The sequence below is a fragment of the Syngnathoides biaculeatus genome, chromosome 12 (genome assembly GCF_019802595.1).
Source record: "Syngnathoides biaculeatus isolate LvHL_M chromosome 12, ASM1980259v1, whole genome shotgun sequence".
NCBI lineage: Eukaryota > Metazoa > Chordata > Actinopteri > Syngnathiformes > Syngnathidae > Syngnathoides > Syngnathoides biaculeatus.
The window spans coordinates 27,919,179-27,944,282 of record NC_084651.1 but is presented as its reverse complement, the minus strand read 5'-3'; the positions used below and the strand labels follow the sequence as shown (position 1 = coordinate 27,944,282).

The 25,104-nt window shown below is 44.3% G+C and overlaps 1 protein-coding gene across 2 annotated transcripts; it reads left to right on the top strand.

Annotated features, from left to right (window-relative positions):
- The first annotated feature begins 8,442 nt into the window (after positions 1–8,442).
- Positions 8,443–23,785, top strand: LOC133509802 (galactose-specific lectin nattectin-like). 2 transcript variants are annotated; one of them, XM_061837177.1, is made up of 9 exons: positions 8,443–8,601; positions 10,001–10,036; positions 13,014–13,049; positions 13,202–13,264; positions 13,489–13,510; positions 14,101–14,186; positions 14,333–14,467; positions 23,311–23,419; positions 23,670–23,785. In XM_061837177.1, exons 1-9 carry the CDS (start codon positions 8,488–8,490, stop codon positions 23,738–23,740), a joined length of 672 nt encoding a protein of 223 aa, XP_061693161.1. In that variant the 5' UTR covers positions 8,443–8,487; the 3' UTR covers positions 23,741–23,785. The 2 variants fall into 2 exon arrangements, with proteins under 2 accessions (XP_061693161.1, XP_061693160.1); XM_061837176.1 differs by lacking the exons at positions 8,443–8,601; positions 10,001–10,036 and adding an exon at positions 12,120–12,497.
- The last annotated feature ends 1,319 nt before the right edge of the window (positions 23,786–25,104 follow it).

Sequence of the window (25,104 nt, the reverse complement as noted above, 5' to 3'; positions counted from 1 at the left end):
CTCAACATCTTCGTTTCTGCTACCTCTAGTTCTGCTTTCTGTTGTTTTTTTTCAGAGCCACCGTCTCCGTACATCATGGCCGGCCTCACCACTGTTTTATAAACTTTGCCCTTCATCCTCGCGGAGACTCTTCTGTCACATAGGACACCAAACATATTCCGCCAACTGTTCCATCCCGCTTGTACCCGTTTCTTCACTTCTTTACCACACTTTCCATTGTTCTGTATTGTTGACCCCAAGTATTTGAAGTCGTCCACCCTCGCTATCTCTTCTCTCTGGAGCTTCACTCTTACGCCTCCGGCCCTTACATTCATGCACATATATTCAGTTTTACTTCGGCTAATCTTCATTCCTCTCCTTTTAAGTGCGTACCTCCATCTTTCTCACTGTTCCCTACTTTCACTGCAGATCACAATATCATCTGCAAACATCATCACCTCATCTGTCAGCCTAACCATTACTACCCCAAACAGGAAGGGGCTCAGCGCGGAACCCTGATGCAGTCCCACCTCTACCTTAAATTCTTCTGACACACCAACGGCACATGTGGCTTTCTCTAGGTCTACAAAGATACAATGGAGCTCCTCTGACCTTCTCTGTGCGTTTCCATGAGGATCCTCAAGGCGAATAGGGCATCTGTGGTACTCTTCCCGCACTATGTCAATCTTATAATGAGTGCCTTTAGCTGTTTGCCGCTCCCATTATTAACCAGTGCAATGACAATTGTGCAAAGGGAGCAGTTTAAAGTGACAAATCAAGCAGTCTACAGCAGGGGTCAATAACCTATGGCTTGCGAGCCATCCCTGGCTCTTTTGATGGTTGCGTGTGGCTCGCAGAGCCCTCACAACGACATACTGTATACAGTATTTCATTTCTGTCATGTAGGCAATGTAAATGAGGCTAGGCCAATTTATTCTAGTAGGGTTGCCATAGTTTGCTGCCCAGTGTGGAAGTCGATATGGGCAGGTGCAGAAGGATCGAACGCAGATCAGGTGGAAATATATTGTGGAAATCCTTTTGACAAAGATGGCTAAAAGAAAAAGATGAGGAGTACAGTCGCATACTTTTCAGTCAGAATGACAGACGAATTGGCCTTTGTGGAGAAAGAAGTTTCCTTTGTGTCTAATTTATAATGACAAATTGTAATGATGAAATGCTCAAACATAAAGTGCCACTTCAACACACGCCATGGGATCAAAATATCCTGCGGGGAACAGCAAGAAGAAAGCATGTCACGAGCTACTGTCCAGATTCCAAGCTAGTTTATCGCAACTCTTTCTTTGGACACAACAAGGTAACTGCAATTCATATAGCTTTGCTGGTGTTTTGGCAATTGTGAGAAACGGAAAGCCATTGACAGATGGGAGTTTGCCAAAACGGTCTTGCTTGATGTTGCCACTGAATTTATTTTATTTCTTTTTACATGAAAATGAGCTAATCACTTCCCGTCACATACCACACACTGCGGTGTGTGAGTATTGCTGTACCAACAATGTTCTACCTAATAATGTGAAAAGACCTTCTCACTGTCGGAATAATTGTGAAGATAATTATCATACATCTGCTCTCAATGAAGAAATACTTTGCTCTGCTCTAGATTACATGGCAGCCGCTTAGCAAGAGATAGCACAAGAACAAGAACATCTAATCATCAGAATTATTAGAACCAGGAGCGCTTGTTGTCTGTTGAAGAAATGATTACCACACATGTACTCAGCAATCTTCCACACACATGCACACCCACACACACGAACAAACAAGTACACTTTGTTTCCAATTACGTTTTGCTCCCCCGTGTCCTTTATGTAACATCTGTGTAAATAAAAGGCGTTTGAAACCAAATAAATAGAGGTCCTGAGGAGAGAATAATATGACAGTGCAGTGCTGAATTGTACGAGAGAGTTCCTCTCCTCTCTCCTGGCGAGCCATCAAACTTGAACTGGTGTCTTTGCTTCCCTTTTTGTCCGGTTTAATGAATGTCTAACTGGTAAACCTGATACATTTAAAAAAAAAAAAAAAAAAAACATTAAGACCAACCTACGTTCACAAATAACGGAAGTCTCAAAGGCTGCATAAAGTTTAATTTTATGAAGTATGAAACAGACAACAAAGCCATCAGCAAAGAAGTCGCATAAGTGGTAAGAAGTACTTTTGTCATCATTGGTTAGCATTAGCATAATGTTATTCCAAAGAATTTAGAGACTTGTTGTACTCTTTTAGTGTTGGTCTAACATAAAATGCACAAATACAATAGAATTTGGTTTTCAAAATATCATATAGCTATTTTGGAATTACATTTTGAAATATTTGGCATTTATGGCTCTCTCAGCCTAAAAGGTTCTTGACCCCTGAACTAGCGCAATACACAGTGGAAATGGTGTGAATCAGTTGAGAAATAATGAAATTAGAAGTACATTAAGTTTGGGAAAAAATGGGAATTTCAGGCTTTTATTTAGAAATGTGGAGAAACAAGGGAAATGGTACCGTGCACAGGTTGGTTTGAAGAACCGGAACATGTCGAAGTTGGAACAGTGGGAATTCGTAGAAAAGTAAGGAAGTGAGAAGTAAATTAGTAAAAAGCAGGAAGTTCAATCTTGAAAAGAGCACCATTATTTTTTTTTTAAAATCAAATCGTCGGGTCAACTAAAATTTGTCTTGCCGACAGGCTGTTTCTTTACGGCACGTGAAATGGGCCAGTTCCTTGACCACCCCCCAAGCTATTTTTCCTTTAGTCCGCCCCATGACATATTGTATATACTGTACTCTCCTCACCGTCATCCATCAAATTAAATGAAAATTAGCCAAATATGTGTGAATTAAAGCATAATGCATAAAAAGGATACTTTTTACTCCTCCTTGAGCCGTCACCTTATCGTGGTGGAGGGGTTTGTGTGTCTCGATGATCCAAGTAGCTAAGTTTTTCTGGGGATTCATGCCCCTGGTATGGTCACTCATGGCACACAGGTCCTAGGTGAGGGACCAGACAAAGTACGACTCCAAACCCCCTATGATGACTGCAAAAATTGGATCTTGGTTTCCCTTGCCCAGACGCGGGTCACCGGGGCCCCCCTCTGGAACCAGTCCTGGGGGTGGGGCTCGAAGGCGAGCGCCTGGTGGCCAGGCCTGCACCCATGGATCTCGGCCGGGCACAGCCCAAAAGGGTAACATGGGTCCCCCTTCCCATGGGCTCTCCACCTGTGAGAGGGGCCGTTGGGTTTGGGTGCCATGTGAGCTCGGTGGTGGCCAAAGGCTGGGACCTTGGCGATCCGATCCCCAGCGACAGAAACTAGCACGAGGGACATGGAATGCCACCTCTTTGGCAGGGAAGGAGCCCGAGTTGCTGCACGAGGTTGAGAAGTTCCAACTTGGAATAGTTGGACTCTCCTCTGCCCTCCACTTGGGCTCAGGCACCACTCCTCTTGAGAGGGGTTGGACTCTGTTCCACTCTGGAGTTGCCCATGGGGAGAGACGCTGAGCAGATGTGGGTGTACTTATTGCCCCCTGGCTCGGGGCTTCTACGTTGGTGTTTACCCAAGTGGATGAAAGGGTAGCCTCCCTCCGCCTGCAGGTAAGGAGACAGGTCCTGACTGTTTGTGCTTATGCACCAAACAGCAGTGCAGAGTACCCACCCTTTTTGGAGTCCTTAGAGGGAGTGCTGGAGAGCGCCCCCTCTGGCGACTCCATCACTCTGCTGGGGGACTTCAATGCCCACATGGGCAATGACAGTGAGACCTGGAATGGCATGATTGGGAAGAACGGCCAGAGCATTTCATTTCTGTAAAAAGCACAGAATACACGTTTTTATATATATATATATATATATATATATATATATATATATATATATATATGTAGTACAGTTTCAGCTCCCTCCAAAGATTTTTTATTGGGTTTAAGTCTGGAGACTGGCAAGGCAATGCCAGAACCTTGATATGGTTCTTACGGAGCCACTCCTTGGTTTTCCTGTCGGTGTGCTTTCTCATGTTGAAAGAACAAGCCACAACCCATCTGCAATGCCCTGATTGAGGGAAAGAGGTTGTTGCCCAAAATCTCACAATACATGGCCGCGGTCATCCTCTCCTTAATACAATGCAGTCATCCTGTCCCATGTGCAGAAAAACACCTCCAAAGCATGATGGTGAATTCTAAGTGGGAGAACTTGCAATATAGCAAGGTGTTCAAATACTTATTTTCTTCACTGCACATAATACAATAAAAATGTATGCCAAGTATGCCAAGTATAAATACTGTTGACATGTTTTAAACATTCTGGTACCCCAACCTCCAACACACCACACACAGAAAACAACACTCCATCTCAAAGGTAACAAAAAAAAAAAAAACTCGGCTACATTGCCAGCACCTCCAGCAGAGAAGTCTCCAAGTAATGGATGGTAACTATACAGTAATACAGGGGTCAGGAACCTTTTAGGCTGAGAGCCATAAACGGCAAATATATTTACATGTAATTCCAAAAGAGCCATATAATATTTTTAAGACTAAATACAAGTGTATTTGTGCATTTATGTAAGACAAACACTTTAGGAGTACAATAACTCTCTAAATTCTTTGAAATAACATTATGAGTTTCCTAACCAATGATGACAAAGTACTTCTTACCATTAGTGCGACTTGTGGTGCTGCATGGTTTTGCTGATAGCTTTGTCTTCTGTTTCATACATCATTAGATAAAACATCATGCAGCTGTTGAGATTTCCTACAGTTACTCGTGAACATAGGTTGGTCTTAATGTTTTTGTAAATGTGAGAAAGACTTTATACATGCATAGGCAGAACCAAACATTGTCAGTACAGCAATACCCACTCGTCGGAGTAAGTGGTATGTGATGGGAAGTGCGTTCCAAGTTTTCACAATCAGCTGGTCTGCAGGTTTCATGTTTTTTCATTTCTCCTCACTTACAGTATGTGTGCTCGCCAAGAATGCTTGCTGTCAGAGGCATGTATTTATGTAAAAAAAATAGTTCATTGGCAACATCAAACAGTGGTGTGTGTGAATGACTTTCCATCCATCCATCCGTCCATCCATCCATCCATCCTCTAAGCCACTTATCCTCACAAGGGCCATGGGACTGCTGGAGCCTATTCTTCCTGTCAACGGGCAGAAGGCAGGGTACACCCTGAACTGGTTGCCAGCCAATCGCAGGGCACATCAAGACAAACAGCCACCCTCACAATCACAATTAGGGGCAATTAAAAGTGTCCAGTTATTGTTGCATGCTTTTGTGATGTGGGAAAAAACAGAGTGCCTGGAGATAACTCACGCAGGTACGGGGAGAACATGCAAACTCCACACAGGGAGGGCTGGCATTGAACCTGGGTCCTCAGAACTGTGAGGCCAACGCTTTCCAGCTGCCGCACCGTGCCGCCTCAATGGCTTCTTGTTTCTCAAAATTGTCAAACCACCAGCAAAGCTATTTGAATTGCAGTCTCCTTGTTATGTCCAAACAAAGAGTTGCTGCTGACTGGACTCTGGACAGTAGCTCTTAACATGCTTTCTTCTTGCTGTCCCACGCTGGATATTTTGATTCAATGGCATGTGTCAAAATGGCTCTTTATATTTGAGTATTTCATCGCTGCAATTTTGTCATTATAAATTAGACACAAAGGAACCTTCTTTCTCCACAAAGGCCAATTCCTCAGTCCATTCTTATTTCAAACTATGCTACTGTACTCCTGATCTCTTTTTCTTTTAGCCATCTTTGTCAAAAGCGTTTCCACAATTAATTTCCACCCGATTAATGTTGGACAATTCTGCGCATGCCCACATCGACTTCCATATAGGACAGCAAACTACAGCAACCCCACGAGGACAAATTGTTTCTTCCTCATTTCCATTGCCTGTGCGACAGAAATGACATACTGTATACAGTCGTCGTGATGAGGGCTCTGGAAGCCATACACAACCATCAAAAGAGCCAGGTATGGCTCACGAGCCATAAGTTCCCAAACTCTGCTCTAGTTGTACCGTGTGGTGCGCAACCCACGGCCAGGGGTCCATTTGCTCTCCGAGGCCCGTTTACTGCTCTCACTTCGACGCACCTGTACCACGAGTTTCCAGGTTACTGCTGGTACTCCAACATGGCACAGCCTGTGTGGTGCACAAACAATGACCTAGGGGCTGTTTGCTGCCCTTGCTTCCACGTGCCACTACCCTTACCTGTCGCTTTCCCCAATACTGGTTGTACCCCAACGTGCAAGTACCTGCAACGTGCAAGTTTCTCCAAAGTCACATGGGTGTGAGGTCCCATATCATACCTGCTGGAAGGTCAACTCATGATTATTATTACTTTTTATTTTTTCTTTTCCCATATATTTTAGATCGGTTTTCAATGTGGGACGACACATTCATGGAGTGAAAATTGTCTTTGTCGCTATTTTAACAGGTCCATCTCCTGTGAGGTTGGAACTTTTTTTCCACTCTAAGCTGATCTCAGGAGTAGGGCATTTGGACCACATGGGTGACTTCTCTGAAGGTACTAGCTGTGTGATTTTGACTGGCCCATGTCCCGTGAGCGCTTCAGTGGTGACGGTAGGTATCCTTCTGCTGGTAGGAGGGGTGTGGCCCCTTTGTTTTTCCTTGGGCTAGCTTCTTCTCTCCATTCCATGCATCCCTCTCCGCATGCCTCCTCCTCTTCCCACGGGGGGCCCAGGTGGTTCCCTGTGGGCTGTAGGATCTGGTGTGTTTTTTTTTTTTAAGTCCCTGCCTAGTCTCGGGGGAGTCCACCTTCCACACTGAGAAGCTGGTAGTGGGTGCCGGTAAGGTGTCGGGGCCATCCCTGGAGTGTACTACAGGTCTGCAAATGGCGCCCCTTTTCGTCAATGGTTGTCCAGCCTGATGGGCCTGACCTGAAGGAGCTATACCTCTGAATCACTCACTTAGCACACATGCTATTCCCTGCACATACTTTCTCACTGGTCCCCCAGATTTCAAAGGGGAAGTGTGGTTGTTTGGATTAACAATGTATCCTATAGGTCATATCATATGTAATGTACCTTGAAAATTTCAGGTTAATTCTCTATCATTTAATGGTGTTTTGAGAAGATTTTTTTATCGGCAATTCCGAATTTTCATGGCTGCCATTTTGGCGAGTCACATGACCTACGTGTGGAGATGTGAGGTATTACGTATGCAAACAAAGAAATCATCACCGGTTTGTAGTGTCTTCAGATGCGGCACCACAACAATTGGACACGGTAAAATCCCTTACTGTGTCACAAAATTTTGCCATAATTTGGATAGAAATAATTCGCGGAATGTTCAGTGGCATGTTTTGTTCAGTAAGAAAAAGAATCATTCAAGGACCGGAAACCGGAGTGCCTGAAGAAAACCTACACACACACACAAAACTCCACAATAAAAAAAAACAACTCCACAAAAATCAAACCCGAATCCTCAGAACTGTAAGGCCAATGCTTTAACAGCTGACCGACCATGCCGCTATTGTGGAGGCAGTATTAACTTCCACCAAGCCAAAGATCATTCCATTATATACCATACCATACCACCCTGTTGGCTAAAACAACCTTTCCCACAATATTAGGCCGACCTTTAACTGATGGGTTCTACCATCCTTCATGGCAATGAGTGCTGTCCTCACTGCAGTCCTTTGACGGCTGGCCTAAACACACTCCAAAATTGATAGGATGAATAGTGTGTCCCACGCGTCGGCCTCCGCGGAGTCAGACTTGCGTCATTCCCGTCCAAATAACCCTCAGAATATTCAACATTATTTACAGCCACAGGTTCAAATGTGTATGAGCGTATTCCTCCGTCTTCCCAAGCAACCGATATTGCTATTTCTTCATCAGATGAGGAAAAATCCAAGAAATCAGCGCTGGCCATAATTGTGTGCCAACATAAGCGAGCCTTTGTTGGGGCACCTAATATATCACATCTGCACATGTAGGTCATGTGATTTGCCAAAATCGCAGCGCCCATGAAAATTCATAATTGCAGATAAAAATCTTCTCCAAACACCATTAAATGATATCGGATTAACCTCAAATTTTCAAGGTACAGTACATATGATATGACCTATCGGATACATTTTTAATCAAAATGCACACTCTTCTCCTTTAAATGCACCACACCACTTGAGGAGGGGCACTTATTCATGGGGTAGGGCCAATGGCAACATGTGTGTGCTCTGTGGCCCCCCAGGCCAGATGTTTTTTGGCGGAGCTGCTCCCTGGGTTCCCAGCCTCATCCTTCTCTTGTTGGATGCCCCTATCACCCCCACCCTTTCCAACAAACAAGAAATATTCTCCCACCTTCAGGCTAAATTGGGACTGGTTGTATCACAGGGCCTACAGGTGTGAGGGGGAGGGGCTTCCTGTTCTCCTTGGGGGAGGGGCAGTCAGGGAGAGAGGTTGTTGCTAGGTGGGTGACATTGGGTTCCTGGAGCCACCGCCCGGTGTTCAGTTGTTGGGGCGCCTTGGGTGGGCCCTGGGTACCTCATCGTGGGACATGTCCTGTCCACGGTGTTGCTCTTTGGCAGAACCTTGGTCCTGGTTTCCATCTACGATTTATTGGGTGACGTCTTTTGTTTCCCGTCATGGACAGCAATTGTTGGACATTTCGGTTGGTCTTTTTGCATGCATAACAGTGTGAATTCACCTGCTTGTGTTCGAAGGCACACTCATTTGATTCTTTCATTGGGTGTGGGATTACTCACTACAGTCTCAAACAACATTCAAAAATATGAATCTTTGTTGTAGATATGGCATCACGTTTCTCATTCTGTTTACAGTTAGCATAATGTCTTGTTTCTCTCTCAACCCTCTGGAAATTCTGGTTCGGTTCAAATTCAGTATTCAGTATTCTGCTTGATCTAACAGCTACACAGATCAGATATATGATGTGAAAGTATCTTTTTCACAAAAACCTGTACTTACACACAATGGCGCAGTGTCTAACACAACAAATTGGCAACTGACAATGTAAAACACAAGGTTTATATGCCTAGCCTAATTAGCGTCGATGAAGTACAGGTGTGGAGCTGCTTGCAGAGGCAGTGGCCTGACCATTCCCCTGACAGAGCCCCCTCCCAAGGCGCGGATCCCAGACACGACAAAACAACAAACAAAGTACCGACTAGGGGCAGACAAAAGGGGGCCCAGAGGAGGCCACAAACACCCACCTCAAGCTGTCTGGTGCTCATCCAGGCCACCCAAAGTGAGGAGCTAGGCAGAGCAGTTCAGGAGGTCAGCTAGTACGCCAAGCACCAGTATCCCTATGGGGTGACTCAGGCGGATATCCATGAGGAGGGTCCCAATGGCAAAGCGGGAACCGAACAGGAGCAGGTGACAGCTGGGAATGAAGCACCGCTGAGGCATGGTCAAGAGGTGGTAAATGCTGCTGCTGCTTAGCACCTCAGAGGCATTGTCAAGAGGCGGCTCGGGGTTCAGCGGTACTGAGGGTAGGGGGAGAGGTGGCTCGGGGTCGAACAGCGCTGAGGCATGGGCAAGAGGCAGTTAATCAGAGGCATTTAATCTCCTCTCTGGCTTATGCTTGAAGGGCAGGAAATTCTTCATTCTGCTGGGCTTGAAGTTCACGTTTATCGGGTCTGAGTCCGCTGGGTCCATGGTAGGCCATTTCATTCTGTCACAGGCATGTGCCAAAGGGTAGGACCCAAATGCAGGACTCTGAGGCATGGACATGATCAGGGTAACACTGAGTTATGATGTTACTGTTAAGTTTTTGTTGTTAAAAATGTTCATTAATCAACCAACCTTTAGTCTGTTTGTATAAAAAATGTGCTAGTTTCTTATACAAACAAAACAAAGACATGAGCCATAAATTCCTTCAGGCATGCCTTTGTTATAATGGTGTGGGTGTAGATATGTATTTCAGCATGAGTCAAGAGGCAGGTAGTAATTATCAGGTCTTTTGAGACTGAGACAGCTTATTAAGCCAATTAGAATTTCAGGACAACAGCCAAGAGCTGGGGTGTTGAAAGGCTGCTCTTTTCTGTTCTCAGTTAATTCCCCTACCATCAGGCATCACAACAGCAAAGGTAAGATTTTGCATCATTAACATTTGCATTTTTATTTACACAAAATCTTGTGGCCTTTTGGAAAGATGTGAGACAGGCTCTAGATGGACAGGAAGAGCTCCCAGAAGACTGAAATACTACTGCCAAGGTACTCAGAGAGGCAGGCAGGAGAGTACTTGGGGTGCCTTCTGGTAGGAAAGGGGAGAAGGAGACTTGGTGGTGGAACCCCAAAATACAGGAAGCCAGCCGAGGAAAGAGATTAGCGAAGAAGAAGTGGGACATGGAGAGGACTGAAGAGAGGCGGAAGGAATACATTGAGATGCGACGCAGGGCCAAGATATAGGTGGCAAAGGCTAAACAAGAGGCATATGATGACATGTACATCAGGTTGGATACGAAAGAAGGAGAAAATGATACAGGTTGGCCAGAGAGAGGACTAGAGATGGGAAGGATGTGCAGCGAGTAAAGGTGATCAAGGACACTGATTTTCTGATGGAAATATATTGACTGGTGCCAGTACTGTGCTAAGTACATGGAAAGAGTACTTTGAGAAGTTAATGATGAAGAGAGTGGGAGAGGTAGAGTAGAAGAGGCAAGCATGAATGGCCAGGAAGTGGCAATGATTAGTAAGGAGGAATATAATACTAGCAGAAGAGAAGATGCCAGAAGAATGGCAGGAATGTGTGCTAGTCCCCATTTTTAAGAACAAAGGCGATGTTCAGAGCTGTGGATACTACAGCGGATTAAAGATGATGAGCCACATAATGAAATTATGGGAAAGAGTAGTGGATGCTAGACTCAGGACAGACGTAAGTATCTGCGAGCAACAGTATGGTTTCATGCCTTGAAAGAGTACCACAGATGCATTATTTGTCTTGAGGATGCTCATGGAAAAGTACAGAGAAGGACAGAAGGAGCTACATTGTGTCTTTGTCGAGCTAGAGAAAGCCTATGACAGAGTACAAAGAGAGGAACTGTGGTACTGCATGCGTAAGTCTGGTGTGGTGGAGAAATATGTTTGAATAGTACAGGACATGTATGAGGGCAGTAGAACAGCGGTGAGATGTGCTGTTGGTGTGTCAGAAGAATTTAAGGTGGAGGTGGGACAACTTCAGGTATTTGTGCTAAGCCGCTTCTTGTTTGTGGTCGTATTGTATAGGCTGACAGATGAGGTTAGACTGGAATCTCCTTGGACTATGATGTTCGCAGATATTGTGATCTGCAATGAAAGCAGAGAGCAGACGGACGAACAATTATAAAGATGGAGGCATGCACTGGAAAGAGGAGGAATGAAGATTAGCCGAAGTAAAACAGAACATATATGCATGAATGTGAGGGGTGGAGGAGGAGGAGTGAAACTCCAGGGAGAAGAGATAGCGAGGCTGGATGACTTCAAATAATTGGATACAGAGCAATGGAGAGTGTGGTAAAGAAGTGAAGAAACGAGTCCAAGTTGGGGTGGAACAGTTGGAAGAAGGTGTCTGGTGTTCTATATGACAGAAGAGTCTCTGCTAGGATGAAGGGCAATGTTTATAAAACAGTGGTGAGGCCTGCTATGATGTACGGATTAGAGACGGTGGCACTGAAGAAACAACAGGAAGCAGAACTGTAGTTAGCAGAAATGAAGATGCTGAGGTTCTCGCTCGGAGTGAGCAGGTTGGATAGGATTAGAAATAAGCTCATTAGAGGAACAGCCAAAGTTGGATGTTTTGGAGAAAGGTTAGAGAGAGCAGACTTCGAAGGTCTGGATATGTTCAGATACGAGAGAGTGAGTATATTGATAGAAGGGTGCTGAGGATGGAGCTGCCAGGCAAAAGAGCGAGAGAAAGACCAATGAAAAGGTTGATGGATGTTGTGAGGGAGGACATGAGGGCAGTGGGTGTTAGAGAGGAGGATGCACGAGGTAGCCTTAGATGGAAAAAGATGACACGTTGTGGTGATCCCTAACAGGATAAGCCGAAAGGAAAAGAAGATTTAATTCTGTCAGAGGTAACACACAGGTAAGCATTCCAAAAATTCAGAAGCACAAAAAAAACGTTGGAAAAAAGCAAGGTCCAAAAATCCTGAAATGAGGTCTGATAAATTCCAGGCCAAACTTGGAATATGAGCACAAACAAGACTCAACTAAAGTGCCACAGAAACGCTTTAATGAGACATACATTTACAAAAGATACATTAACACTTGTGTACTTACACACAATGATGCAGTGTCTAACACAATGAACTGGCATCTGATAATCCAACACACAAGGTTCATATGCCTGGCCTAATTAGCGCCAATGAGGCGCAGGTGAGGAGCTGCTGCCAGAGGCAGCTGTGCACAGGGCAGAGGCCTGGCCACACCCCTGACAATCTTTGCGCTTTGATGGAAACCCGCTGGGGGCAACTGACATTGTTGATGGTTCGAAGGACTATCAAAGCAATATATTCTTGCATTCAGGGTCTTGTTCAGGAACCAGGTATCCAAGCCATAGAACACGAGGTGCATTGCAGAGTTTTCACTCCAAAGCTTTGTACTGTGTGAGATGGTGTAATGCTCCCAGAGTTGTTTCCAGAGAGATTGCAGGGTTTACGCTGTGAGAGCTCCTATGCGGATCTTTTCTAGTTTTAGTTCTGCCTCATCTGTCACTGTGGACCGCAGATACACAAAGCTCTTGACCACCTCAACAGTATGATTGCTGAGCTGGAGAGGGTGTCTCTTGGGCTAACACTGAGTTATGATCTTACTGTTAAGTGTTTGTGAAGTCTACTTTTAGCCCGTTTGTATAAAAAGTGTGCTAGTTTGTTGAACAAACAAAACAAAGAAATGAGCCATTAATTCCTTCAGGCATGCCTTTGTTATAATGGTGTGGGTGTAGGTATGTATTTCAGCATGAGTCAAGAGGCAGGTAGTAATTATGGGGTCTTTTGAGACGAAGACAGTTTTATTAGCCAATTAAAATAGCAGGGCAACAGCCAAGTGCTGGGGTGTAAAGAGGCTGCTCTTTTCTGTTCTCAGTTAATTCCCATAACATCAGGCATCACAATAGCAAAGGTAAGATTTCTCCTGATCAACATTTATATTTTTATTTACACAAAATCTGGAACTGTTTAAATTAAGTTGAAGAGTAATTGTTATATGGTAAATGTGACTCTAAACCTGTACATCCAATATTGAAATATGCATTTTTTTTTCTCTTTCCATAGATGGATTTTTGTCTTCACTTGTTGTTGCTCTTGTGTTGTATCAGTGGACTGTTCACTGGAGCTGTAAGTAAATGGATAAATATATACAGTAAACCACTTTCTGATTTGAGCAGTTAATTTAAAATACAGTAAAATAATCTACTATGTCAGTTCCATATAAGAAACTAAGATTTGCATTAATTTTACTCATAGTCCACTTCATATTAACTGTTGTTTTTTCAAATTTAACATGATCTTTTTCAGTGAAATTTAATTAATACAGTGTTTCCCCCATCCCTTTCACACAGTGGGCTTTTGCTATAAATAGAGGTTAGTAACTGTTTTCTATACAACTACACATTTTAATTTATGCTTCAGGATTGTGAGACATGGTGCGAAAGATGAGACTCGCTGTGAGCTGATCATTTGTAAATCACAGGACTGACGTGGCTGACTGACTGACCAAGAGACAGACAACTATTCATATTCACACATATAGAAAATTATGAACCTGTAATTAAGATTTTTTTAAAAAGGGTCAGTCTGAAGGACAGCATATTAGATGCACTAATTATTGAAGCATAAGAACTGGCACTTGGTACAAGATTGATGGAAGCTTAGCTCTACCACATAAAGGAGAATTATGGCTACCGGTTGTGACATGACACCCTTGAGACACTCCCGTATGTGTCACCAGTGTGTGAGACACATGCGGGTATCATATAATGTACATTTTACTGTACAGGAAGCCAGAGTACCCAGAGAAAAACACATGACCACAAAGACAATTTGCAGGACAAAACTACACACAGAATGACCACAGTCAAAATTCAAACTCAGAACCTTCTAGTTCTGAGGCACAAACTCTTAATAAGACTTCTGCTATCCTCCATGTCTTTGTTCTACAAAATATGTTGCAGATCGTTATTGCCCTCCAGAATGGACTCGGTTGGACAACCGCTGTTTAATCTTTCAAAATGAGGAATTAAATTTTGCTCTTGCTGAGGTACATTTGATGACACGGTACACGTGAGCAGTCCTCTGCACATTAAATGAAAATTCATAATGAACCTCTTTTTCAGTGGTTGTGATTTGGGGGGAATTCTGTTTATTTTGTAATTTACTTTGTTACTCCTGTTTTCCTACCATTAGACTGTTTGCAACATTCTTGGTGGAAACTTGGTTTCAATCCACAATAGCCTGGAAAATGAAGTAGTTCGACACCTGATTCTGGCAGGGGCTGGCTCTTTTCAGCGTTCTTGGATTGGACTCTATGACCGGATTGTGGTAAAACATGTTTTTGTTGTTTAATGGAGACTTTTACATCAAATTGTATTGTTTTAAAGTCACCCCTTGAGATTGAGATCATTTTAGAAGGGCTCTAACACAAATACAATACATTTTAAACAACAATACACCACCAACATGCACACAACTAAATCCCTCCCTATACTATTCATATATAACGCCACCCAGTCAGAAGTCCATTCATCCATTTCCAGAACCACTTATCCTCACGAGTCGCGGGATACACCCAGAACTAGTTTCCAGTCAGAAATAAACTACCAGAAAATCTGCCCATCCAAAGCAGAACTGTATGCCTAACCACATGAACAGTTCATATAGTTCACGACAAACAGTACATGAGAAAATTAGGGAACAGCAGCAAGAAGAACTCTCTAGCGCCTAAAAGCACAGGATGAAATGGATGAAATTAAATTGTTTAGTTTTGAAAGCTCTCAATTTACCAGTCGATCTATGTTCCTACCCTCACCTATGGTCATGAGGTGTGGCCCGTATAGAAGATCTCGGATACAAGCGTCCGAAATGCGCTTCCTCCGCAGGGTGTCCGGGCTCTCCTTTAGAGATAGGGTGAGAAGCTCGGTCATCCGGGAGCAGCTCAGTGTCGAGCCACTGCTCCTCCGCATTTAGAGGAGTCAGATGATGTTGCTGGGGGATCTGATCTGAATGCCTCCCGGACACCTCCCTGGTGAGGTGTTCTGGCCAAAGCGCCTTATAATGTGGGGCACAGTATGTGCACACTGAGTTCCAACATTTGCAAATGTGTGACTTGTCTAACAAAGTCAGAATCAGAATCAGCTTTTTTGGCCAAATATGTAAGAACACACAAGGAATTTGTCTCTGGCAGTCGGCGGCACTCCAGTACGACATTCAGAACAAAGAACAAACGAACTAAGGACAAGAGACATTCAGTGAATGGAATAATTCCTTACAAGAGTCACAGATGTGCAAGATGCAGAGTCTTCTTCATTTAGAGCAGTCAAGAGTGCGTCAATGCTGCCTCATCCCCCCACAACATTGTGTTAAGCAATTACAGCATGCCCTTACCCGTTCGCGGTTCCCGTTATAGACCAGTGCAATGCCAGTTGTGCAAAGGGAGCAATTTAAAGTGTAGAATATATTATTAATACTAATACTGATTGGAATAGCAGGATATGAGGGTGTGTCTCAATAGGTTCGCTGATCAAAAATTTAAAGCCTTAATTCCCAGAGGGAAAAAAACAGTTTGAATGCCTGCAAGCTTTGACTTGCATTGATCGGTACCACCTACCTGATGGAAGGAGCTGGAAATGCTGGTGGCCAGGATGTGGAGGGTCCAAAAGGATCCTGCCAGCTGTGGACCTAGTTCAAGTAGCATGAAAGTCTTCAATAGTAGTTAGAGTGGTGCTCAAATCTGTTCAGTGGTTTTTATTGTCCGAGTTTGTCTTTTTTTATGGCAGCCCCAAACCAGACTGTGATGGAGTTACACAGTACTGGTTAGATGACCGCTGTGTAGAACTGTCTCAGCAGATCTTATGATAGGGTGAACTCCCTCAGAAGCCGCAAGAAGTACATCCTTTACTGGGGTTTTTGAGGATGGAGTTGATGTTCGTTTCCCACTTCAGGTCCTGTGAGACTGTAATTCCCAAGAACTTGAAGGTCTTGACGGTTGACATGAAATAGTTGGACAGCGTTGGGGCCAGCTGTGGTGAAGGATGCCTCCTGATGTCCACAATCATCTCTACAGTCTTTAGAGTGTTCAACGCCAGGTTGTGTTGGCCACATCAAAGCGCCAGTCTCACAACTTCCTGTTGATACGTAGACTTGTCACCATCTTTGATGAGGCAGATTACTGTGGAGTCATCTCCAGGACAACTTCAGGATTTTGAGAATCGGGTGCCACGGGTGCAGTCGTTTGTGTAGAGAGAGTAGAGCAGAGGGGAAAGGACACAACCTTGGGGTGCCCCAGTGCTGATAGTGCGTGTGGATGAGGTGGTGTCCCCCAGCCTCACCTGCTGTGTCCTGCCCATCAGGAAGTTGTAGATCCACTGAGAAATGGCAGACAAGACGCTGAGCTGCTATACACTTACACATACTGGAAACACCGTTTCCATAAATGTCAGCAATTGTTTTAGTATATACACAAGCTACCATATGATGGCACCTGTAGGCTCACTCTTCCCCCTCCACCCAACTCATTCACGCACATATATTCTGTTTCACTTCGGCTAATCTTCATTCCTCTCTTTTCTGAGCCAACACTCTAACCAGTTGCTCCACCATGCCGCCAAATATATTATCCATCCATTCATGTTCTTAGCCGCTTATCCTCACGAGTGTCACGGGTGTGTTGGAGCCTATTCCAGCTGCCAATAGCCAGGAGGCAGAGTACACCCTGAACTGGTTGTCAGCCAATCGCAGGGCACATTGAGACAAACAGCCACCCTCACAATCACAAGTAGGGGCAATTAAAAGTGTCCAGTTATTGTTGCATGGTTTTGTGATGTGGGAAAAAACAGAGTGCCTGGAGATAACTCACGCAGGTACGGGGAGAACATGCAAACTCCACACAGGGAGGGCTGGCATTGAACCCGGGTCCTCAGAACTGTGAGGCCAACGCTTTCCAGCTGCCACACCGTGCCGCCTCAATGGCTTCTTGTTTCTCAAAATTGTCAAACCACCAGCAAAGCTATTTGAATTGTTGTGGGATGTCTTGACAGTTATGGCTGCGTAAGATGTTTCTCAGAGTCTGAAGGACACACTTAGGTGTCAATAGTAAATCAGGAAACAATTGTTGCGGCGCCAGGTGGGATGGGTAGGCCACCCGTCCTTTCTCTCGCACGCAACTGAAAAGTATAATAGAGAGATGCAGAGTACAAACAGGTAGAGTCTGCTGCGGGTTTCGTATGGACACCCAGCTGGTTGACAAGCGGACCTCTACCTGGGTGAATGGCTCTCCACCTTCTCGGCATAGGTAAGGGGCTCATATGATTGATTTCACGCAATGTCAACTGTGTTTTGAGAACTTGCATTTGGTCGAAATAAATATGCCATCATAGTTATTGAGGCTAAATAGCATTTGGGAATGTTGATCATTTGTTGAGTGTCGTCTTGGTCTCCTGAGCGCCGACCAGCACCGATCCTTTCAATAAAACAACGGTGAACAATTGAACAGAGTGTACGTTTGACAGTTCTGAGGCTGGAGGTTCAAATTCCAGCCCCGAGTCTGTGGAGTTTGCAATGTGTGCAATGAGTTTGAAATGAGCTCGTTCCCACCGACTCCAGCAAGTTTGTTTGTAAAAGTTTGTTTTGCAAAAATAATGAAAAATTTTCCATACTAATGTAAAAAAAAAACATCCAGTACTGTTTTTTATGATAGAAGATAGAATCATAAAACTAAATACAAAAACAAACTTAAAATTTAGAACTGAGCTTTTAACTATTTTTTTTTGTACTAAACAAAGTGAAACAAAGATTAAGAATCAGATGTAAATCAGAATATACGACAAGCCAAAATGTATGATCTCAGTAACACGTTCTGCACTTTTGTTCATTTTTGTTCGCCTTTGGCGAAGCTGTGCTCCCTCACTTACATGAATGACATCTACAGAATCATCTTTATTTTCTATTCCATGTTCTCAGACGCGTATGTGTCTACCTCTGATTCTGTGGGTTTTCTCCATACATTCCGCTTTCCTCCATTAATCCATTTTCTGCGACACTTATCCTCACAAGGGTCATGAGAGTCTTGGAGCCTATCCCAGCTGTCATCAGGCAGGATGCACAAGTAATTTGTGTCCGGTAGTTGGAGTTACAAAAAAAAAATACAAAAAAAGACTTTGAGACCTGAAAACATCCGTACATCCATTATTTGAGCCACTTTTGCTCACAAGGGTTGCAGAATGCTGGAGCCTATCTATCACAGCTATCTTCTGGGTACAACCGGAAATGGTTGCCAGCCATTGGCAGGCAACATAGAGACAAACAACCAGTCATTCTCACAATCACACATCAGGGGAATTTAGAGTCTCCAATCAATGCATAATTTGAGGATTTGAGAGGAAACCGGAGTACTCAGAGAAAAAAACATACAGAGAACGTTGTCTCTTCAGTGCCACCATCTCTAATCTGTACATTATGGCTAGGCTCACCGCTGTTTTAAAAACTTTGCCCTTCATCCTAGCAGAGTCTCTTCTGTCACACAACACACCTGACACCTTCCGCCAGCTGCTCTAACCCGCTTTTTTTCACTGCTTTACCACACTCACCATTGCTCTAGATTGACAACAGGTATTTGAAGTTGTCCATCCTCGCTATCTCTTCTCCCTGTAGCCTCAATAACGAGCCCAAAAAAATGTATATACACTTTAAATAATGATATTTGTAAATAATTTTACATGTTAAAATGTATTTGAATTGTAATAAACATCAAGTTTACAATTATTTAAAGTGTAAAGATCTTCTTGGGACACCCTGTCTATTCTGTCTTGCTTCAGCTAATCATTATTCGTCTCCATTCCAGTGCATCCCTCCACCCTTCTGTTTCTCTATCTGCTCCCTTCTTTCACTGTCATCTGCGAACATCATTGTCCAGGTGTATCCTATGAGGTTTTAACAAAGCTAAACTTAACCACAACCTCCCTAAATAATAAAGTAGTATATAGATGCTTAAGTTATGCTTAAATTTAATCAACTTAATAACTACATACAGGCAAGTACATAAGTGTGTGAAGTCTTGGGTAAAATCAGTGAAAAAGTGGACCAACAAGAACAAATTTGAAAATTCAGTGAGCACCCTAGATGAATACACAGATGCTGTCACTGCGTATGTCAGTTTCTGTGAGGTCTGTGTACCAACCAACACTTTTTGCATAATCAATAACAATAGGCCGTGGTTTACAGACAAACTCTGGCAACTCCGCCATATTAGAGAGGTCACATATCGTAGCATGGATAGTGCCCAGTACAATCGCACTAGAAACCAGCTGACTAAAGAATGGATGAGAGCAGATGGAAAAACAGTTTGGCACTAACGACTCGAAATCAGTCTGGGACGGATCAGGAACTTATTACAAGTGACGACACCCCCACATGCACCCAATAGACAAAAATAGAAGCCTAACCGATGACCTGAACAGCTTTTACTGTAGATTTGACATGGACACCTTGACTCCACACACCCACCAAGTCGCACTATTGGCAACTTCAACATCTCCGAATCCTTGAACAGGACATGAGGTGGATCTTCAAACCACAAAAGATCAACAAAGCGGTGGATCCAGACCCATCCTGCCTCAAAGTCTACGCAGACCTAGGCTCTTCAACAGGTCTCAAGAACTGTGTGTCGTACCAACCGGCTTCAAATGTTCCACCATTACCCCGATCCCGAAGAAACCAGCAGTCTTGGGTCTAAATGACTACAGGCCTGCTGCCGTGATATCTGTGGTCATGAAGTCCTTTGAAGACCTCATGCTGGACCACATCAAGAGTTGCAGGTCCCCAGCAGGATCCACTGAAGTTTGCCTACCGAGCTAACATGTCTGGGAATGACACAATAAACATTGGTCTGCACTTCATCTTTGAACCCCTAAACACCAAGAGAACCTATGTGAGGATGCTGTTTGCATTCTTCAGCTATGCATTCAGCACCATCATCCTCGAACTCTTCTTTTCCAAGCTTCACCAGGTTAGCATCTCGCCTGCCATCTGCCAGTGGATCTAACACTTCCTGACGGGCAGGACACAGCAGATGAGGCTGGGGGACACCATCTCATCCACGCGCACGATCTGCACCAGTGCACCCCAAGGTTGTGTTCTCTGCCAGCTGCTCTTTTCTCTCTACATGAACGACTGCATTTCAAGCCACCAAGCTGTCAAACTCCTGATGTTCACAGATGAAACCACAGCCATCTGGCTCATCAAAGACGGCGACGAGTCTGCATATCAACAGGAAGTGGAGAGGCTATAGCTTTAGTGTGGCCAAAACAACCTGGAGTTGAACACACTAAAGAGTGTAGAAATGATTGTGGACTTCAGGGGGCATCCTTCACCACAGCTGCCCCTCACACTGTCCAGGTGTCTTGTGTCAACCGCTGAGACCTTCAAGTTCTTGGGAATTACTATCTCACAGGACCTGAAGTGGAAAACAAACATCAACTTCATCCTCGAAAAAAAAAACAGCAAAGGATGTACTTCTTGGGGCTTTAAGGAAGTATGGCCTGCCACAAGAGCTGCTTAGACAGTTCTACACAGCCTCCATCACAATCTGATTTGGGGCTTCCATGAAAAAGGGCAAATTCCGACAGCAACGAGCAATCTGCTAAAGAGATTGTCAGCGCCACCCCACCCCACACTTGAGCAGTTGCATGCCACCCGAGCATCGGACCCTCTACATCAAGTTCGCCAGTTCTTTCAACTCCTTCCATCGGAAAGTAGCTGAGTGGGAGGGGCCTTTCTCATCTTAGTCGATGGTTGTTTTCGGCGAGGAGGGGTGGGAGGAAGATCTCGGCGTGGTGTGGGCTGGACTCCATCATTGACGATAGGCTTCACCCTACCCCTTAGACCCAATAATGCATTCAGGTTAGTCGAGGGGTAATTCTGCGTTGGGCTTGGCTCCAATGGGGCATGAAGACGTGTGGTACATTTAAAGTGCTGGCTCATTCCATTTCTCATTTGTTCCTCCGATTGTTTGGATGGCTCAAATGAGTCTGTCTGCCCCTTGTGTCACCTTAACTCTTGTTCCCCCAATTGTTTGGGAACAACTGGAGCCTTTCATTCTTGAGATTTGCCAGGATTTCCATGATTGTCTTTTCGGGCCAGTGAATGACGTACACAGTAAAAAAACAAAGTTGGAAGCCAATAATTTAACCCCTTGTCTATTTAGACAGAAACCGTCGACCTTGTAAAGATGTCTGCGCTCCCAAAATGTGGAAATTATCAATGAAACTCATTGATAGTGCAGTAGATACTTGACGTAACCACTTATTCAATTGATTGAGCCTCAAAAAACGTTAATCTCCAAATCGTACAAGCGGGGGGTGTCCACTTATAAAAACCTCAGCATCTAAACTTTGCACTTTTGTTAGGAGATAAATGAAATCTCGCTTCAGTTCCTCTGATTGCTGCTGAGAACATGCAGACGCCGTGTGTGTATCATGATGGATTTTACAGTATGGTGCTTATTAGTGATCTCCGGGATTTTTTGAGAGATGTAAGACACCATGTCATGAGTAAAACACAGCACTCTGGTGTTCATCTCACTGCAAAAGTGTCTCACATCCTTGACAGCTCCATAACCAACTACGAACATTTGGGGTCCAAAATGTTCTTGAATATCTAATTTCAGGCGGCACGTGAGCACAATAGTAAAGTGTTGGCCTCACAGTTCAATCCCGCCCCCGCCTGTGTGGAGTTTGCATAATCTCCCCGTGCCTGCATGGGTTTTCTCCAGCTAGTCCGGTTTCCTCCCACAGCCCAAAAATTTGCATTAATTGGACACTCTAAATTACCCGTAGGTGTGATTGTGAGTGTGACTGTTTTCTGTGCCCTGCGATTGACTGGCAACCAGTTCTGTGTGTATCCCGCCTCCTGCCCGATGACAGCTAGGATGGATGGATGGATGAATGGATGGATGGATTTTAGTTCATACCTTTCAGTGGTGGTGGGGGATGAGCATTCTTAGCCAGAGTCTTGTGAAAGTGGCTCAAATCTATTTGTAAGTCCAATGTCAATGTTTTGCATTAACTCAGTCTTTTTTTCTCGGTCAATATCCACTCACTCGGGCCTGAGGCAGCCCACTACACAGGCCAGTCGGATTTCTCAGTGATGTGGTGGTTTTGTGTCCTCCCTTTTAGATGTCCCCTATCTTTGGGCTGTGCTTCCAGTAGAATCCAGGGAGAACTGCAAAAAGATTTGTTATTGTTTCCACAGTCAATATCTGTCCTCGTTGTTGAGCTCAGTGAATGTCTGTTAGTACACTCCTGCTGACCATTTTGAGAAGTCAGTAGAGTTCTTTCATCCCCAAATGTCCATTAAAGGGGAAATCCAATACTTGCATGAACAGTGTATCCAATAGGTCATGTAATATGTACCCTATTTTGACAATGTGATGTTAAATCATTTAATAGTGTTTTGAGAAGATTTTTTTATCGACAATTACGAATTTTCAGGGCACTGCCATTTTTGCAAGTCACATGATCTACGTGGGTGTATGTGATGTGTACCGTGCCATTCCAAACGCTGGATTACATGGGACACCATTATGCACAGACCTGATTTCTCAGATTTATCCTCATCTGATGAAATAGCAGTATCAGTTGATTGGGAAGACGGAGGAATACTTCTTAGAGATTTGAACCTGTGGCTGTAATTAATGTTGAATATTCGGATGGTTCATCGGGCGGAATGACATAGAGTCTGACGAGGAAGCTGAGCTTTGGGGTCCGGCGGAAGCCGCGAGCCGAAGCTCAGCAACAAAGGCCCCGGGAGCTCAGCTAACAGCCTCCGCAACTGAAGCTCGGCTCACAGCCCGCCGCTGGAGCTCGCTTGTCAGACTCTGCGTCATTCCCATCCGAAGAACCATCTTTGGCTGCCAGCCCGGAGCTCCCGGGGGCCTTTGTTTACGTACTTATGTTGCACTTTGGCCTCCGAGTAGTCAGACTGCGTGTCATTCCGCCCGAAGAAACATCCTAATATTCAATATTAATTACAGCCACAGGTTCAAATCTGTATGGAAGTATTCCTCCATCTTCCCGATCAACCGATACTGCTATTTCTTCATCAGATGAAGATAAATCCGAGATTTTTCTTTGTTTTTGGATGTATAACAAAAAAGTGACTTTGTCTTTAAGGATGGAGAATTCTTATTTACGGATGGCTCACCCTTTGATTTTGATGACTGGGCAAATGGCCGTCCGAGAGTGGATACAAATCAAGACTGCGTAGAGATAAACTTTCAAGGTAGGAGTACACATTTTGTAATTATCTTCATGTGAAAAGTGTAGTACATCAATCTATAATCTTATATTTGAATTCTGAATATCAAGAATAGTTGTTTTTATATTTGGGTGATTTAAATTGTCTTCCGATTTTGTAAAATATTATTGCAGCTTCTTGTCTGATGTAAATGAATATTAATTAACAACAAAGCTAATCAAGAAGGTAGTCATACCAAAATTAACAGTTTGTGTTTATTTCTATTTACTCACAGGTGAAACCTGGAATGATATTCGGTGTGCTGTTCGAAGATCATTTGTCTGTGCCAAAGATTTGAAACACTAAAAACACAAGCAGGTCAACTTGTTTTGCTTGCAGTGTGATTCCCGCTGTTTTGATGACTTTTTGCAAAAGTATCACAATTTTACAAATAGTCAAATAAACATGGTCACTCAAAGCCTTGCTAATTAATATAATGTCTTTGACCAGGTTTCTGCTTTCATCATCATGCATTTAAAAATTTGAGTCACAGTTGCAGTTTTAATTTAAAGGGCCACTGTCATGGAATGCATTATTTTTAGTATATTAATGAAAAAACGGTAGCCAACATGGACCCATGTGTTTTTTTTTCACCACAAAACATAATTTTGACGTATACAGCTTTTTGTAACTCCCGCCGTGAAAAACCTCTGAGGGATTTGTTTTCGAGAAGAAGCAGGACGTGACATACAAGGCAGGACCGCCCTGAAGTGGACTCGTTTGTTTCTATTAGTTTTACCGCCAGGAAGGTAGCTTGTTGTTCCTTCGTGTTGTTGTTCCTTCAAAATGCCAGCTCGTTGCATTGCTGGACATTACTTGAACACATGGGAGGATGGATTTACCCTTCATAAATTTGCAAGAGACCTGGTTCATCGTGGAAAATGGATTGCACGGCTGCAAAGGACGGGAGCTTCGTGGGTTACAAATGACAGGTAGGTGTATATACAGCTACTAAAAAAAATAATAGTTTGGGGCGGACCACGTAATCGGTCTCTCATAATGTAACAAAAGATCCGCGTACATATGACAGGCGTGCTCAATGTGTTGATGTGCAAGTCGGATGTGCCGGCGAAGGCTGCTGCCTTGCCTTGCCGGTGAAGGCTGCCATGTCGGCTCGTGGACGGTAGCGGCTATGAACAACGCTCCCAACAATGGCGCACTCAGCCGTGTGCGACAACAATGCCATAAAGCAGCCCAGCTCGGCTCCGTGATAACCCACCTCGGCGCTGAAAATGAACCGCGCCGTGTCCGCCGGTCACGGCTTCGGCGAAGGCTACTGTGTCGGGCTCGCGGACAGCGGTGGCTCTGAACAACACTGCCGACAATGGCGCACTCAGCCACGTGCGACGACAATTCCGTAAAGCGCCCCAAGTCGGAGGTGTTCATTGTGGACGGCGGCGGCTATGAACAACGCCATAAAGTGACCTGGCTCGGCGCCATGATAAGCCACCTCAGAGACAAAAATGAGCTACACCGGCAGGCTCAGCCTTGTCGTCAAGGGCAGGAAGGCCGAGCCAGCCACCGACCTTCTCGACCGGGGTTGCTCGTCACGGTGCCGGCCCGCAATGGCTCATCTCCACCGCGGAAGTGGATCGGACAGGGAGGTGGTGTGGCCGTGATTGCATATCATCTGAATATGGCTCGAAAGAAAAGGGTAATATTTCCCCAGT